At 33.5% G+C, this 14001-nt stretch overlaps 4 protein-coding genes across 6 annotated transcripts in view; 2 read left to right on the top strand and 2 right to left on the bottom strand.

Annotated features, from left to right (window-relative positions):
- LOC119635573 (TAR DNA-binding protein 43) overlaps window positions 1-2561 on the top strand; it is a 3045-nt gene extending 484 nt beyond the window's left edge. Inside the window, exons 3-8 of one of the 3 annotated variants that reach the window (XM_038030439.1) lie at window positions 125-267; window positions 328-638; window positions 691-895; window positions 950-1617; window positions 1687-1831; window positions 1996-2561. In XM_038030439.1, the coding sequence (XP_037886367.1) occupies window positions 125-267; window positions 328-638; window positions 691-895; window positions 950-1617; window positions 1687-1831; window positions 1996-1997 (1474 nt within the window). In that variant the 3' untranslated portion in view covers window positions 1998-2561. Of the gene's footprint in view, window positions 1-124; window positions 268-327; window positions 639-690; window positions 896-949; window positions 1618-1686 lie in introns of all 3 variants that reach the window. The other 2 variants (XM_038030438.1, XM_038030437.1) reach the window with 2 other exon arrangements.
- A 1093-nt stretch (window positions 2562-3654) lies between these two features.
- LOC119635577 (60S ribosomal protein L11) lies at window positions 3655-4929 on the bottom strand. Its single transcript, XM_038030445.1, has 4 exons — window positions 4843-4929; window positions 4503-4640; window positions 4139-4436; window positions 3655-3815 (listed from the first exon to the last, which is right to left on the bottom strand). Exons 1-4 carry the CDS (start codon window positions 4846-4848, stop codon window positions 3688-3690), a joined length of 570 nt encoding a protein of 189 aa, XP_037886373.1. The 5' UTR covers window positions 4849-4929; the 3' UTR covers window positions 3655-3687.
- Window positions 4930-5431: 502 nt separating this feature from the next.
- LOC119635832 (dynein regulatory complex protein 1 homolog) lies at window positions 5432-10973 on the top strand. Its single transcript, XM_038030839.1, has 8 exons — window positions 5432-5622; window positions 7157-7320; window positions 7404-8242; window positions 8377-8536; window positions 9999-10186; window positions 10279-10465; window positions 10544-10655; window positions 10733-10973. The coding sequence occupies exons 1-8, from the start codon at window positions 5432-5434 to the stop codon at window positions 10971-10973; spliced, it is 2082 nt and encodes a 693-aa protein (XP_037886767.1).
- A 112-nt stretch (window positions 10974-11085) lies between these two features.
- LOC119635575 (proteasome subunit beta type-7) lies at window positions 11086-12603 on the bottom strand. The gene has a single exon (XM_038030441.1). It carries the CDS (start codon window positions 12493-12495, stop codon window positions 11677-11679), a length of 819 nt encoding a protein of 272 aa, XP_037886369.1. The 5' UTR covers window positions 12496-12603; the 3' UTR covers window positions 11086-11676.
- Window positions 12604-14001: the final 1398 nt, after the last annotated feature.

Below are 14001 nucleotides of genomic sequence, written 5' to 3' on the forward strand. Positions count from 1 at the left end.
ATTTGTTTATTTGTTACAGCTGATTTCAACTTATTTTGGTTTCAATACAACTTCCACCTTTTATTTCTTATAAAAGCACAACAAATTTCTACTTTTTTGGGTTTCAATACAACTTCCACCGTTTATTTCCAGGTGCTTGTGGGCTTAAATATATTAATGAAGAAACAAAGTGCTTTCGCGGGGTACGTTCGAATGAGGGTAGATTTTTCCCACCCTACGTAGAAATCGGCTGGGGTTCACATGCTTACTATTGTGTATTTCCGAAAGGTTGCAACGGAACTTTTGAAAACTCCTTAACCGTATGATTTATTCACTTTGAATTTTCAGAAAATAAACGCAAAAGTGATGATAATTTGGAAAATTCAACTGCCAAAACGAAACGTATTGAATCACGTCCGCGTTGCACGGATTTAATTGTCTTAGGCCTGCCTTGGAAAACCACTGAGGATAGTTTACGTTCATACTTTGAGACATATGGCGAAGTGTTAATGACTCAGATTAAAAAAGATATGAAGTCGGGACAATCAAAAGGTTTTGGATTTGTGCGATTCGGTTCATATGATGTACAGGTGCGGGTATTATCTACAAGACATTTAATCGATGGCCGCTGGTGTGAAGTGAAAGTACCTAACTCTAAGGTTAGTTCGTTTAAAATTTTTTTTGATGATATGTGTTTAAGAGTAATTATAGGGTATGGTTAATCAGGTACCTTGCAAGGTATTTGTAGGGCGATGTACTGAGGATATGAACGCTGATGACTTAAAAGATTACTTTTCAAAATTCGGGGAAGTAACAGACGTTTTTATACCTAAACCTTTTCGTGCATTTAGTTTCGTAACTTTCCTTGATCCTGAAGTGGCTCAGTCGCTGTGCGGCGAGGACCATATAATAAAAGGTAAGAATATATCAAATTTTATACATCGTCCTTTTTAATATTTTTTTCGTCTAGGCATCTCTGTTCACGTGTCTAATGCAGCACCAAAAGGTGAACAAAATCGTGGTAGAAATTCTCCCGGTTCTGTTAGTTTAGCTCCCCACTCGGGCCCTATAAATTTTGGTGGTGGACGACACGGGGTGGGTGAACATCGAGGATCCTATAAAAAAGGAAATCGGTGCGATGGTAACATGATGAACCAGAACGGTAACGGTATGATGAATATGCGAGGCTACGGTATGAATAGCGGCAATTTTGGTGGTAATGGTCAAAATTACGGCAATCCGGGAGGAAATATGGGCATGAATGCCATGATGGGCGGTAGTGCAGGGGGTCCTAGTCGGAATTCGGAACCGGCAATGGGACCATATCAAAGGGGCAACGGGAACAACTATATGAATAATCATATGCCGGGGCCGCATCAGGGCAATGGTATTAATGGTAATAATAATGGTGGCGGTTGGAATAATCATCAGAATCGAAATTTGGATATGCCCAATCTTCAAACATTAGGCATTAATTCGCAGGGACCGAAATCTGCGGCGCCTGGACAGAACATGAACAATTCTCTCGGTGTGGGTCTTAACTTAAACTCGCTGCCCATGAATCCAGCTATAGTCGCAGCTGCTCTTAATCAATGGAGCCTTTTGGGCAATCAGCTACAAAATCAGACTCAAGATCAGGTGAGTTCTCAATATTTAAGGAAAGTCGCTTTATAGCTTTAGAATTATTTATTAATTTCTTCGCCTCAGGGCGGAAATTTTCTTTCATGGATGGCCCATACTAACAATTCCGGGAGTGGAGCCAATAATATGCATGGTGGTAGCAACACCCCTGTTAAGGGCTCAAATGTCAATACCGCACCCGGCGTTAATCAACCTCCAGCTGCATCACCGTGTAATGATTCAACTCAAGCAATTTGTTAATGTAAATGTAAAATATTTTCAAAATTCTCTTTCTCTCTGTCTCTGTTCCATTTCATGCGTGTTTTTTGTATATGTATGTGTGTGTTTGTATGGATGGATGGATGGATGGATGGATGTGTAATTATATATCTAAAGAATGCGAGCTCAACTATTTACAACACCGAAAGGAAATGTTGGTTACGGCAGCAGTTCTTGATCTTTATGCCCAAAATACCAACAACAGCACCAACGTTAATAAGCTTAAGCTAAAAGCCCAGTTTTATGTAAATTTCGATTTTCCTTTAGGGTGTTTTTCTTTCTTTATTAGTGATTACATAAACTTTTTTCAATAAGTGAAGTGTGCGTGTGATTTTGCAAACGAAAAAACATTATTGCAAAAAATTGATCATGAGAGCGTCTGAAAATCATTGTTTTAAGCATTAAAGTCTCAACAAAAATCATATTTAATTAGCGAGCAACAATAAAATAATCGGCATAATGAATATTGAATGTCTTAATTTTAAATTTTGTTATAATATAAGCATAAAGATATACTTTTTTTTTTTTTATGTTTTATTATACATTATTGTCAAGAAATAAATGACTAACAGGATAAGTAAAAACTTGTAAATGTATGAACTTTTTCCGTTTCTGTTTCGTTTTTTTTTTTTTACATCAAAATTCTTTTACAATAAAGTGTAGAAACGATTCATATAACCCAAGCGATTTCGTGCTATTATTATTTAATTTATTTTCATATAATTATTTCGTTAATTTAAATAAAATGATTTTTTTTTTCAAATTGTGAAATTTATAAATTAATAATATAAATTATAGAAAAGTTGTATAAATAATAACAACAAAAAAAAATTTATTTCCTGCTGAATCAGCAATCATGCTGCTTCATAGAAAATAAACTCTTAATAAGCGAAATAATAAAGAAATTCTATGGTACTTAAGAAGGAGTTGTAAGTAAATTCATTTCCGTTTATTAAACTCTACTAAGCAAGAAGAATATTATTTTCCAATCTATCGCCGATCAACAATCCACAATCTCCTTCGTCATATTAAAAGAGAGGGAGAGCGAAGTGGAAGATCTTATAAGTATAAAAAATAATAGAGAGAATAAAAGAAGAAGTGGCTACAACACACAACTTTTTTATCTTAAAAATTTTTTTCAAAATCTTTCATAGAGCAAAGTAAGCTTCTTTTTTTTACAGACTTTTCAGCGTTCTTCACAAACTCGCCCGCCCTCATTAGATTACGAACTAAAAGATATTCGAAAAATTTAATTTGTAATTAGACGTGAAACGAACTAATGAGCAGTAGAATTAAAGCCCAAGTCCTGTAAAATCTTAATATTTTCTGTGACAATGGGAAGACAAAGTTCTCCCTTGCGAAGAGAAATAAACGGAACGTTCTAGATACAAAGTCTCTTTTGATCGAAAACTGATTAACTTTTTACTTTATAGGCAAACTATAAATTGAAAATAACCTTCGGAGCTGCATTTGCCCGTATCACAAACGTGTTCGCAAAGCCTGCGAACTTACATTTTTAAACAATAACGTATGTCTGCGTTTACAAACAAATTTCCAAGATCTTGTGATATTTATATTTTCTATCTCAAAGTAAATAGAAAATGTATCGTAACCCACACTAATTTGCAATATCTATGTGAACACACCCAGGTTGAACGTAGGGAAGGAGGTAGCTCATTCATGCTTAAGGAAAACTCACTAGAATAAATTTAAAATGTTTTATTTTCTTTTATAAAACGCCTGCATTGTTACCATAATATAAATAAAAGGCACGCATTTATATGGAAAAGGAAATAACTTTTGCTTTTTTTATTTTTTACTATTAAGAATAATGCCATCATATTTCTGCTGGAACCATTTCATTGCGTCCTCTTTGGTAAGGCGATGAGGGTAACCAACTTTGCCCGCCTTACGTTTCCTATGAGCAACATTATAACCTAGAAAAAAAAGGAAGATCGTTAAGCGCCAAAAAAAAAGAAGGCTATAGATGAGTTTCACGCGGACATGAACGATGTACCGCTGTGTCCCACGACAATTAAACAAAATAAATTATTTTTCTATAGGGAATTAATAGAAAATTTTGTTTGAATAGAACCGTGTGTTTGCATTTTATTTAGTCACGAAAACACATTAAGCACCATTAGATTTTTTCTTTGCACATTGACTGAGTGCCTTTAAAGAATTTAATAATTTTTAAACACACCTAATTTCGTGCAGATATGTAGGCGATAAACTACACAACATATATATATATATTTACCTGGACGACCAAGGACTACATAGAAATCCAAACCGTAAATACCGATTGATGGATCGTATTTGATGCCCAAATCGATATGTTCTTGTATACCGAAACCAAAATTGCCGGTGGTCGAAAAATTATCACGTCTCAACTCATATTCGCGCACTTTAAGACCTCGTTCCAAAATCTCTTCAGCTTTAGCGCCACGTACCGTACAGTGCACGGCAATTTTCTCATTACGGCGAATACCGAACGATCGCACAGTGTAACGTGCTTTTGAAAAAACTGGCTGCTGACCAGTCAATTGTTCCAATACCTAAACAATATGTAAAGGAAAATGTTTAGAATTAATTTGATTAGAATTGTTTAACGAAAACCTTACCTTAGCGGCACGAGTAAGTCTATCACCAGATTCACCTACACATATATTCAAACATAATTTCCTAATGTGCAATTCTCTCATAGGATTCTTAGCAGGATCTCGCTTAATTTTTTTCACCGGTTCTGCTTTAGCGGCGGCCTAAAATAACGCAATCGAAAAGAGAAACAAACTGTTAACTCTATTACAGATAACGGACACATTCAAATCAATTTAATAACACTGCAATTAGTAAATTTAGAATTCTTGCGATAATCTCACAATATTATTATGAAATGTTGTTTAAAAGATTTATTGGATGCATTCAGATTTCAGTTTGCTTAAAATAAAAAACAGCACGCACCGTCATTTTGATATTCGGAAAGAAAGAAACTTTACCAGCTGTCAACTAATGTTCAGTGAACTTGCTTGAAAATGACAACTGCCATCTAAAGAACTGGCAATGCTGTACACAAGAATACACAGTTGGCTTTTTTATAAGCTCGCTAAGCAAGGTTGAATTGTAAAGAATTTTCCTTTTTGAGTTTTAAAGAATTGTGTGATAAATTATTATGTGTAACTGACACAAGATCCAAGCCCATCCAGCAGTCTATATCAGTTAATTAACAAATTGTAAGCAAAATTTAAATACAGGCTTGAGACTCATAAGTTAAATATAATTATCCTGTACTTTTAAAAAGTATTTTCTTTAACGGATAATTTTATTGACTTTCTTATAAGGCAGTTATTATTTTTATACCCTTGGCAATGAATGCTTACTCATAGTTTTTAACATACTTTTCTTGTCGTTTTTAACGGAGTTTAACAACCCTGTTTTACAAGTTAACATAGCAACAGAAATAACAGAAAAAAAATTACAATTATATTATTTATATGCAAAACAAAAGAACCAACGGAAATATTTTTATATAAATTTTTATTTGATAAAAATAATGGATACTGAATGTCCAACAGAGTTAGTAGAAGAAGCCCAAAAAGATGTATCAATAGACAGTTTGTATACTGATTTTTTCCCGTATAATATCAGCAAAGATTCCCAAAATTATGATCATGCATTTGATAAACGGAGTCACCTACTACGCGAACAACTTGAAGAAAAATTACAAGAACCGACTGTCGAAGGGTAAGTATCTCTGCATATACATAAGAAGAAAATATTTTAAAATTTGTACTTGCAATCTTTGCTTTTGATTCAGGAATCAAGAGTAAAAGCATCCGTCAAAAGCGTCTACGGTTTTCTTTATTACCGTGAAATTGAGAATTTTAACCATGTATGTTCAATCCTTTCTCATTTGAAATTTGAAGATTTCATGATTCGGAAATGTTAGGCAAAGATTTAAAACCGATTAAATCTGTTGCGAAACCTTGTTCAAATTCTAAACGGCCTAAGAAGTAGATTTTCTAGACTATTTTTTTTAAATTTTCTAATTTCGGATCCAATATATAAATTGACCACTATAAAAGGACAGTACAACCATCGCTATTTTAGCAAAAAATGGGTTTTAGTTTCCTTATTTTAATCATATTTTGTTAATTTATTTCTTAAAAGGAAAGTGAAACGAAAGTTCGAATTTTAAGCAATTAAATTATGTATAAGCGGTTTCCAAGAAGATACTCAAATTTGCATCCAAAATGGGAACTGGGGAGAAGCTATTTTTTCGTTCAGAAAAGAAAAACCTCTGAACCAAAACTAGATATAATCATAATTTATTTCTCACGCAAACTATTAATTCGCATCTCTACGTTTTAAATTAAAAAAAAGAAGAAGATTTAAAAATGATTCGTGCTACACAAATGATATGTGCTAAGCTTGAAGCGAATGTGCCTAATATCTCAGGTCTACAGTTATAGCAAGTTCTTTCAGCCTTTTTAGTTTAAATGGGCAAAAAATTATGCTCATCTCGTGTTTTCAACTCATGATAACTTTTTACCATTGCTTAACTTTATTTTTACCTCTAGAAAAGTCTTGTTTTAGCCAAAGTTTGCAACATCATTCTTACATCACTATATATCCCTTTACGCCGCAACATATAATAATAGTCACAATTTTTTTTTAATCTTAAAATAAATATATACGTGCATATATATACGCAGTACATTATGATCATATTTTATTATATGGACTCATATTTCTCATGGGCTTAGTCCACTCAAAAAAAAAAAGTAAAAAATTTGAAAAGGTAGCCTTGTCCGGAAGGCAAGAAGTGTGTGCGTAAACCTTTTATACTAAGGAAACTTTTATATAACGCAATCGTGCATCCGTCTGTCTAACTCATCAAAAGATCGAACAGGAAGTTTAATATATTTGGAGCCACTGTTCAGTTGCGCTTTGTGAGGATCGAGGGCTGTTAAGACTAACGTACGGATTTAAATTTTGCCTCACGGACACTCCTCAGACGATTACACAGTAAAGAATAGCATGTACTTAACTCTTACACGAATAGACGGCATATTTTCATCCGGGGCGATTCTCTACGCTGCCCTATGTAATGGTCTCCTCGGAGATCCCGAAGTTGGTAAGGAATTTGGGTTTCCAATGAATATAGTCTCAAATGTAGTATAGTGAACTTAGTGTACCCGCTCATCTCTTGCTAAAAGTAAAATTTGATCTTCTATTATTTATAATTAATATTAATTTTTTAAATTGCTTTTGCTAGGGGTGCAAAAAGTGGCAAAACCGGCATTGAACTGCAGTTGGAAAAAAGTGACGCCCGTTTAGAAGATCTTTTAAGTTTTGGCAATGAACTCGTTAACAATATTAAGATTTATAATGAGAAACAAGAAGTAATACAAACTCAAAGCAAAACTGCTAGATTTGAAGGTAATTAATTTAATGATATATAAATTATGCAATTGTAAATGATTATTTTTCCAATGTTCTCGTATTTAAATTAAATTTCGTAGATTTGCAAGAAGCATTGAATCGGGAGGCTGAGGAATCTTTAAAAAATTTCAATAAAATCTCTGAAAAATGGGGTATGATTATGCATCATAAAGAACCTATGGTCGTTAACGAACAATTGGAAAGACAGAAAGAAGCGATATTTCAATTATTTCAAAGTAAAGATGAGATGATTGAACGATGCCAAAAGGAATTGAAACGTGTAAATGAGAAATACTTGGCCGATCAAACTAAACAATCAGCCGATATTTACTTCCTGATCGAGAGAATCGATAATCAAATTGAACTTATGAAGAGGGCATATAAAGAAAACATTTACGAGCTTCAGAATACGATCGATAATGAAAGGGAAAAATTTCAAGATGAATGTAATCGAAAATGGAATGATCTATATTTCGCGTTAACTGTAAAAGAGCAGGAAAAACAGGAAACAGTCAAGGAGAAGCAACAATTTTATGCAAACAAATTGGAAAACATTATCGCGAAGCAAGAGGAAATTACTCGTACCACTAAAGTGCGTTTAGAAAAGGATGCCGAAATAATGGAATTGGAAATACGAAAAACGCGTGCGAATGTGTTATTAAATTCGGAGAAAATTGATTACAATTATCAAGTGTTGCAAAAGCGAAATGAAGAAAATGTCATCATTAATAATCAACAAAAACGCCGAGTGGCAAAATTGAATGAGAATATTGTTGCAATGAAACGCCGCTTAATCCAATTGAAGCGTAACAATAAACAAATTATGAATCATTTGAGCGACGATATTCACAAATTGCATGGCCACATTAATGATATGCATTCGAAAGCGGAGAATTTTCGCCGAGCTAACGTTAAAAAGGTAAAAGAACATGCTTCAAACTGACTGACTGACTGACTGACCGACCGAATGGATAATGATCTTATCGCACTTTTGCAATTGATTCCTTTTTCATTAATTTTTTTCATTTTTTTTCTTCCTTTTATTTGAAAAAGTTCCACAAAATTTGGGATATTAACTTTAAAGAAGTGAAAGAATATTTTGCCAGCATTATGGAAATCGATCGAATTTTATACGAGCAACAATTAGTCAGGGACTGGGAAAGGCCAGACATTGATTTACATAAATTACAACTTATCAAAGTTGTAAAGCATTGTTAGTAAATACATTTTATTCCTATGTTTTTTTTTTTTTTTTTTTATTTCCGTTGTTCGTGTTCGTAACGCGTAGACCAAATAAAATATATATATATATACTTTTGATCAATGCGGACAGCGCAGTCCACTTAGCTACATATATTAGAAGACTATGCGACTATAATTACTCTTCAATATTTGCCTCGTAATGAGTCCAGAAGTAAAGATAAAGGCTGAGATTGAAACACTGGAAGTGATGTTTTGTTTTTTCATATATTAGCGCTTACACCTTACTCCCTGTGGTAAAAACCTGTAAGACCCAGATGAACGTGGGGTCGATCTACTATTTATTACATCGATCGCTTCTGAAAGTGGTTCCGAATCAACCTAGTTGCGTCTGTCTCTCTTTCTTGTGTTCAATCTATAGATCGCAATTTTCCGGATGTACACATCGGTACACCGATTGGTTATGGTCCAAAGACGAACGCCCTTGACTACTTCCCATATCACTAAAACGCCATACTTTGAAACATCGTTATATGACACATACTTAATGATGGGCCTTGTCCCACTTGTTTACTGTATATAGTTTTGAGTACGTTTTCGATATATTTATTATACGTCTTCGCCTGCTCCAAAATGACCAGCACATTCCGAACTGATTAAATGTTACACTAAGGCGCTGCCCTAACACTGTGTTAACCGTTATTTAACGAAACTCTTAAGTTTGCATGCTTTGCTGCATTTAAAATCTATTTTCTAAACAGTAGTTGGAATGTATGTTTGTTTGAGAAGATTTTAAAATCACTCACACGTCACATTTTTAAGTTACATCACTTGTGGTATAAAGGTAAATTAAGTTTGTGTAGATGTATACAACCTACTTACCTATCTTTTGTTATACCAAACGATTCAGAATGCTTTTCTGACTCGATCTAAACTTGTCTGTCCGTTTATCTATCTTATTTTTTCCTTGTGTTCAGGAGCAATTTTCGAGATATTTTGATAAAATCTGGTACACTGTTATGTTTCGACCAAATGACTGACAATGACAATGCATCGCACCACTTTCTCCAAATATCGCCTTAATTTGAAAAATCGTTATACGAATAACTGCGACATGATTTAGGGTATTTAATGGTCAGCCCTGGCCTATAATAGTGATTTTTCTTCTTTTATTGTAATTTTAGATGATTTCAATATATATCCGATAAAATAACAGGTTAGAAGCTGAAGTGTACAAGAATGAACTTTCAACCTTTAGTTTACTTTCTTAACTTAGCGATAAAAATCACGGTTACTTCGATTCGTTCGTTTCCATTGATCAAACGTACGTACATATTGTGCATGGATAGATGTACATCTAATGTTTTGCGAACAGAATCGGAAATGAAATTCTCCACAAATTCTTCCAATATTCGTGAAATAGTTAACGACTTAAAAAAGAGTTAATCGCTAAGCTGCTTTTTTCTTATTATTAGGCGCCAAACCCGCCAAATCTCAAAAAGAAGATCTCAAGAAGAAAAAAATGAATTACAATCATTTGCACGATATATTAAAGAAAATATCCGATCGTGCCGGTTTCTTAGTGGAATCGAAACTATTTGAAATTTTAAAACCGTACACGGACGAAGACAAATGCCTTGTTCGTATAGAAAATATATTTGCGGTGAGTATACAATAAAAATTTTAAGATTAGTTTATAATTACTTTATATATATATATATATATGTATGTATATTTGTTTTTTTGAACGTAAAGGCTTTGCGCATAACTGACATAACTGTAGTTGAGAATTTGGTGAAATACTTTGAACCCTTCTCATATTGTCCCAATTGTTCGAAAGGCGTATCGATGGAGTCTTTGAAAGCGATGTACGCCTTTAGAAGTGTCAATGATGAAAATGAGCAAAAAGAAAATTTTGAAAGTTACAACGAACAGGTTATATGTGATTACTATAAGTGATCGAAATTTAAGTAAATTAAGAATAAATTGTATTTATAATATTTATAGAATTTAGAAGCAGCAAAAAATTGTCATAATCATTACTTAGTTATGGAACCAGCATTGGTCTTAACTGCTTTAAACGAATTCACCAGCGATCAGACCGGCAAACGTGGTAAACCACGCGAAAACCCGTAAGATATTTCCTTTAAAAATTAATTACTTTTCTCTGAAAATTTTATAATTCATTTACTGCCTCGTTATGTATCAGTGCTTGCGAGGATGACGATTCTCAATTAAATCTTTTAAAATGGAGTAAAGAAGAAATTGAGAATTATTGGCATCAGTTTGATTATTATTTAGCTAAAGATAAACAAAATGTTTGGAAGACAATAGAACATGGCTTAAATCATTATTTGGAAGTTTTGAAAAAGCGCGAACAAATAGACCATGAATGCATGTTTTTGGAAAAGCAAAATTTGGAATTAAAGTATTTATTACAAAAGTTGTAAACTATTTTTTATATATGCATTTATAATTTTTTTTTTTTTTTTTGCTTTATTTTCCTTTTTTATTTAATGAGTCGATTTTTATAGAAATAAATCATTTTGGCTTTATTCTCCAAAGAAAAGATTTTTAAATAACAAATGGTAAGAACGGATACATAACCGACGTTTAGAAGCCACAATTTGAAGGGCAAGTTGAAAAAATCGATCGTTTAATACATTAATAGACATCATAGGATAGGAAACACTTTCTTTAAATCTTAATTAAACTTAATTAATAACCCATTCAACTTTAGACTAGAAACTTTTTTATCGGCCGTATTATTGCGCCATTTTATGTTCTTTCTATTTTTGAAAATCAAGAAATTCGGGTCTTTTTTCAATCATGCGAATAATCGGTACGAACGGGGGCAACGTATGCAAAATTGTAGGTCAGCTGAAATCACTTCGTCAGCGCCGTAGAAAACTATTAACAATGGAACCCCGGAATCTGGATTTCCAAGATTTTAACTACTACTTGCATTAATAGCAATATTATGAAGAAAAAGTATTTCTATAATGACCTTTTTGCAACTGCCTTCAATACGTTTTTTATATGGAGCTCTCTATTTATAGTGTCTCTAATTCTTGGTTACTATATTGATTTTGTTGCGTTAATTTTATTTTTTTAGGATAAAAAGTATATCAAAATCTGTAAATTAAGATTTTTTTATGCAGTATCCATCGGGACGAAACGTATCTCTTCGTTTATATCAAATTGCTCAATTTTAGTTTCCAAAACTGCAGTACTACCGATTTTGAATGAATAATCGAGTTGACGTTCGCCCTTCTTACTGATGTATTCATAACCACGTAAATAGTCTGCTGAATCTTTACGAATCACACATAAATCCACGTTCGAGCCTGATCCCAAATCGTTAAACACGCCAGCGGCAATAGCGTCACGTACTAATTTCTTTCCTTCTTCTTCGGACATATCTGGTTTCCAGCGAGCTTCGAAAACGGCCATAGCGGCTAAAGTGCCCGATCCCATTGTTGTATAGGGCAGTTTATCAGTAGAACCATGTGGATGAATTGAATAAATATAAGAGCCCGTCCGATCAACGCCGCCCAAAACTAAAGCAGCGCTAATGTGTCCTTGATAACGAAACAGCATTTGTTTTAACAAAGTATTGGCAACAACTACTTGCACCTGGCGTCCAGTGTTAAGACGATGCAGTTCAAGTTGGGAACAAATCAAATCTGTGATAGCAGCGGTGTCAGCGGCAGTGCCAGCACCGCAACAATACATATTCTTAGCCAAATAATGTATCTTTTTACAATTCTTATCCGCTACAATGGGGCCTTCGGTGGCTCGCGTATCAGCACCCAAAATGACACCATCTTTAAAAATTATGCCAGCAATAGTTGTCCCGGTTTTAACGGCCTTTGGAGCCTGAAATCCGTTTTTAATGAGTCCGGCATTTCTTTTGCAGTTATCAAAGTTGAATCCAGGTTTAGGTAACTCTCTAAATTGTTCCAACTGCATGGTTTATTTGAAATTGGAAAAGGAATATTTTATAATATTAAATATGCCAAATGCGCTCCTACAATGACCAACAAAATTGACTTTTGAGAAATTGCTTTTTAATTCGGTATTGCCAAGTTCAAAATTTAATGGGGTTTTGCGGAAATAAATCCCTTGGTTACTAAGTCTTAAAAAAACCGTGAATTCTTAAGTGATACATATGGTTATCCGATATCTGCATAAAAAAAATGCATAATACAAAATTTAAAATCCATTCACTTGGATATGTATGAATAGGATTCCCTTAATAAAGCCCCTTTGCAAACCAGATTGCAAGGATATCAAATTCGATTATGTAAAAAGACTAAGCTTAGTCTCAAATAGAGTCCAGTGGACAACAATCTTAAAAACCTGGATGACTTGTGGATGTAAATTAGAAAGCTATTTCTTGTTTCCTCTTCTAATATTAATTCTTCTTCTTCTCCCCGAGTAAGGTTTGCACATATGCAGACGTTTGTAAAATTTGACGGAAAATTGAAAAATTAGTAGGCATTCATTTTGGGGGACTGAGCAGAAAATAGCGGATAAACTATTGCATCAATCAGCAGCATTCTTCCCATGAAGTTTAAATGGTTTTAAAACATACTCGTACCATTTTTCGAGTACGAAATATATTTTCCTTCTTTTGGAAGTAATGCTTGAGTTCCTTCACTTTTATGAGCTGGGAAATTTAACGTATTTCATTGATCGAAAAAGTGATAAACTTTCTGTCACCTTCGGTCTGAGGGATTGCTTATTTTTGACTCGTCCAAGCAAAATCGACATCTGTTCAAAGTCAATAAATTGATGTCCCAATTAAATGAATGCGTCCCATGTTATGCGCTTCATAACGCTAATATGTAAAGCGTTTCTCCCGTTATTTACGAAGGAATGTTAATGTAAATTATATTCCAATACGAGTGTGTCCCTTTTCAACTCTTCTCTTACTTTCTTACATCGAAAGAGTTTTTAAAACTTTTTCTGTATTTTACAACCCAACGAACTAGACTTAAAACGCGTAATATCTGAATAGCTATATACACCCCAACAGCAAAACCAATTACGATTTTTATTGTGAAATCACCCGTTATTTCATAAAAAGTAAAATAGATCTCGCTCACTTCCCTCCATTGGACTAGCATTGCAAAAAATAGCTTACAATTGAATACACACGTGAATATCCTCGACACTTTTTTGTCTTTTGGGTGATCGATTCTCTCGTCAACATTTCTCGTGAATGAAAAATTGCTCAGAAACTATTTCAAATCAAATTCATAAAATATATTTAGAAAACAAGAAAGAATATAAAAAGATTGGTTTACTATTGAAATGAAGACGGCTTTCTACAAGCAATGATATTCTTTCATGCGATAGACGGTCTTTTAAATCGTATTTTTATATAACTTTAAAGAGCATCTTTTAGATAATCGTGTAAAGTAAGAGCTACACTTATGTAGCTTATCTTACTTACAATTTTATTTATTTAGA

Source organism: Glossina fuscipes, unplaced genomic scaffold (genome assembly GCF_014805625.2).
Source record: "Glossina fuscipes isolate IAEA_lab_2018 unplaced genomic scaffold, Yale_Gfus_2 27, whole genome shotgun sequence".
NCBI classification, from domain to species: domain Eukaryota; kingdom Metazoa; phylum Arthropoda; class Insecta; order Diptera; family Glossinidae; genus Glossina; species Glossina fuscipes.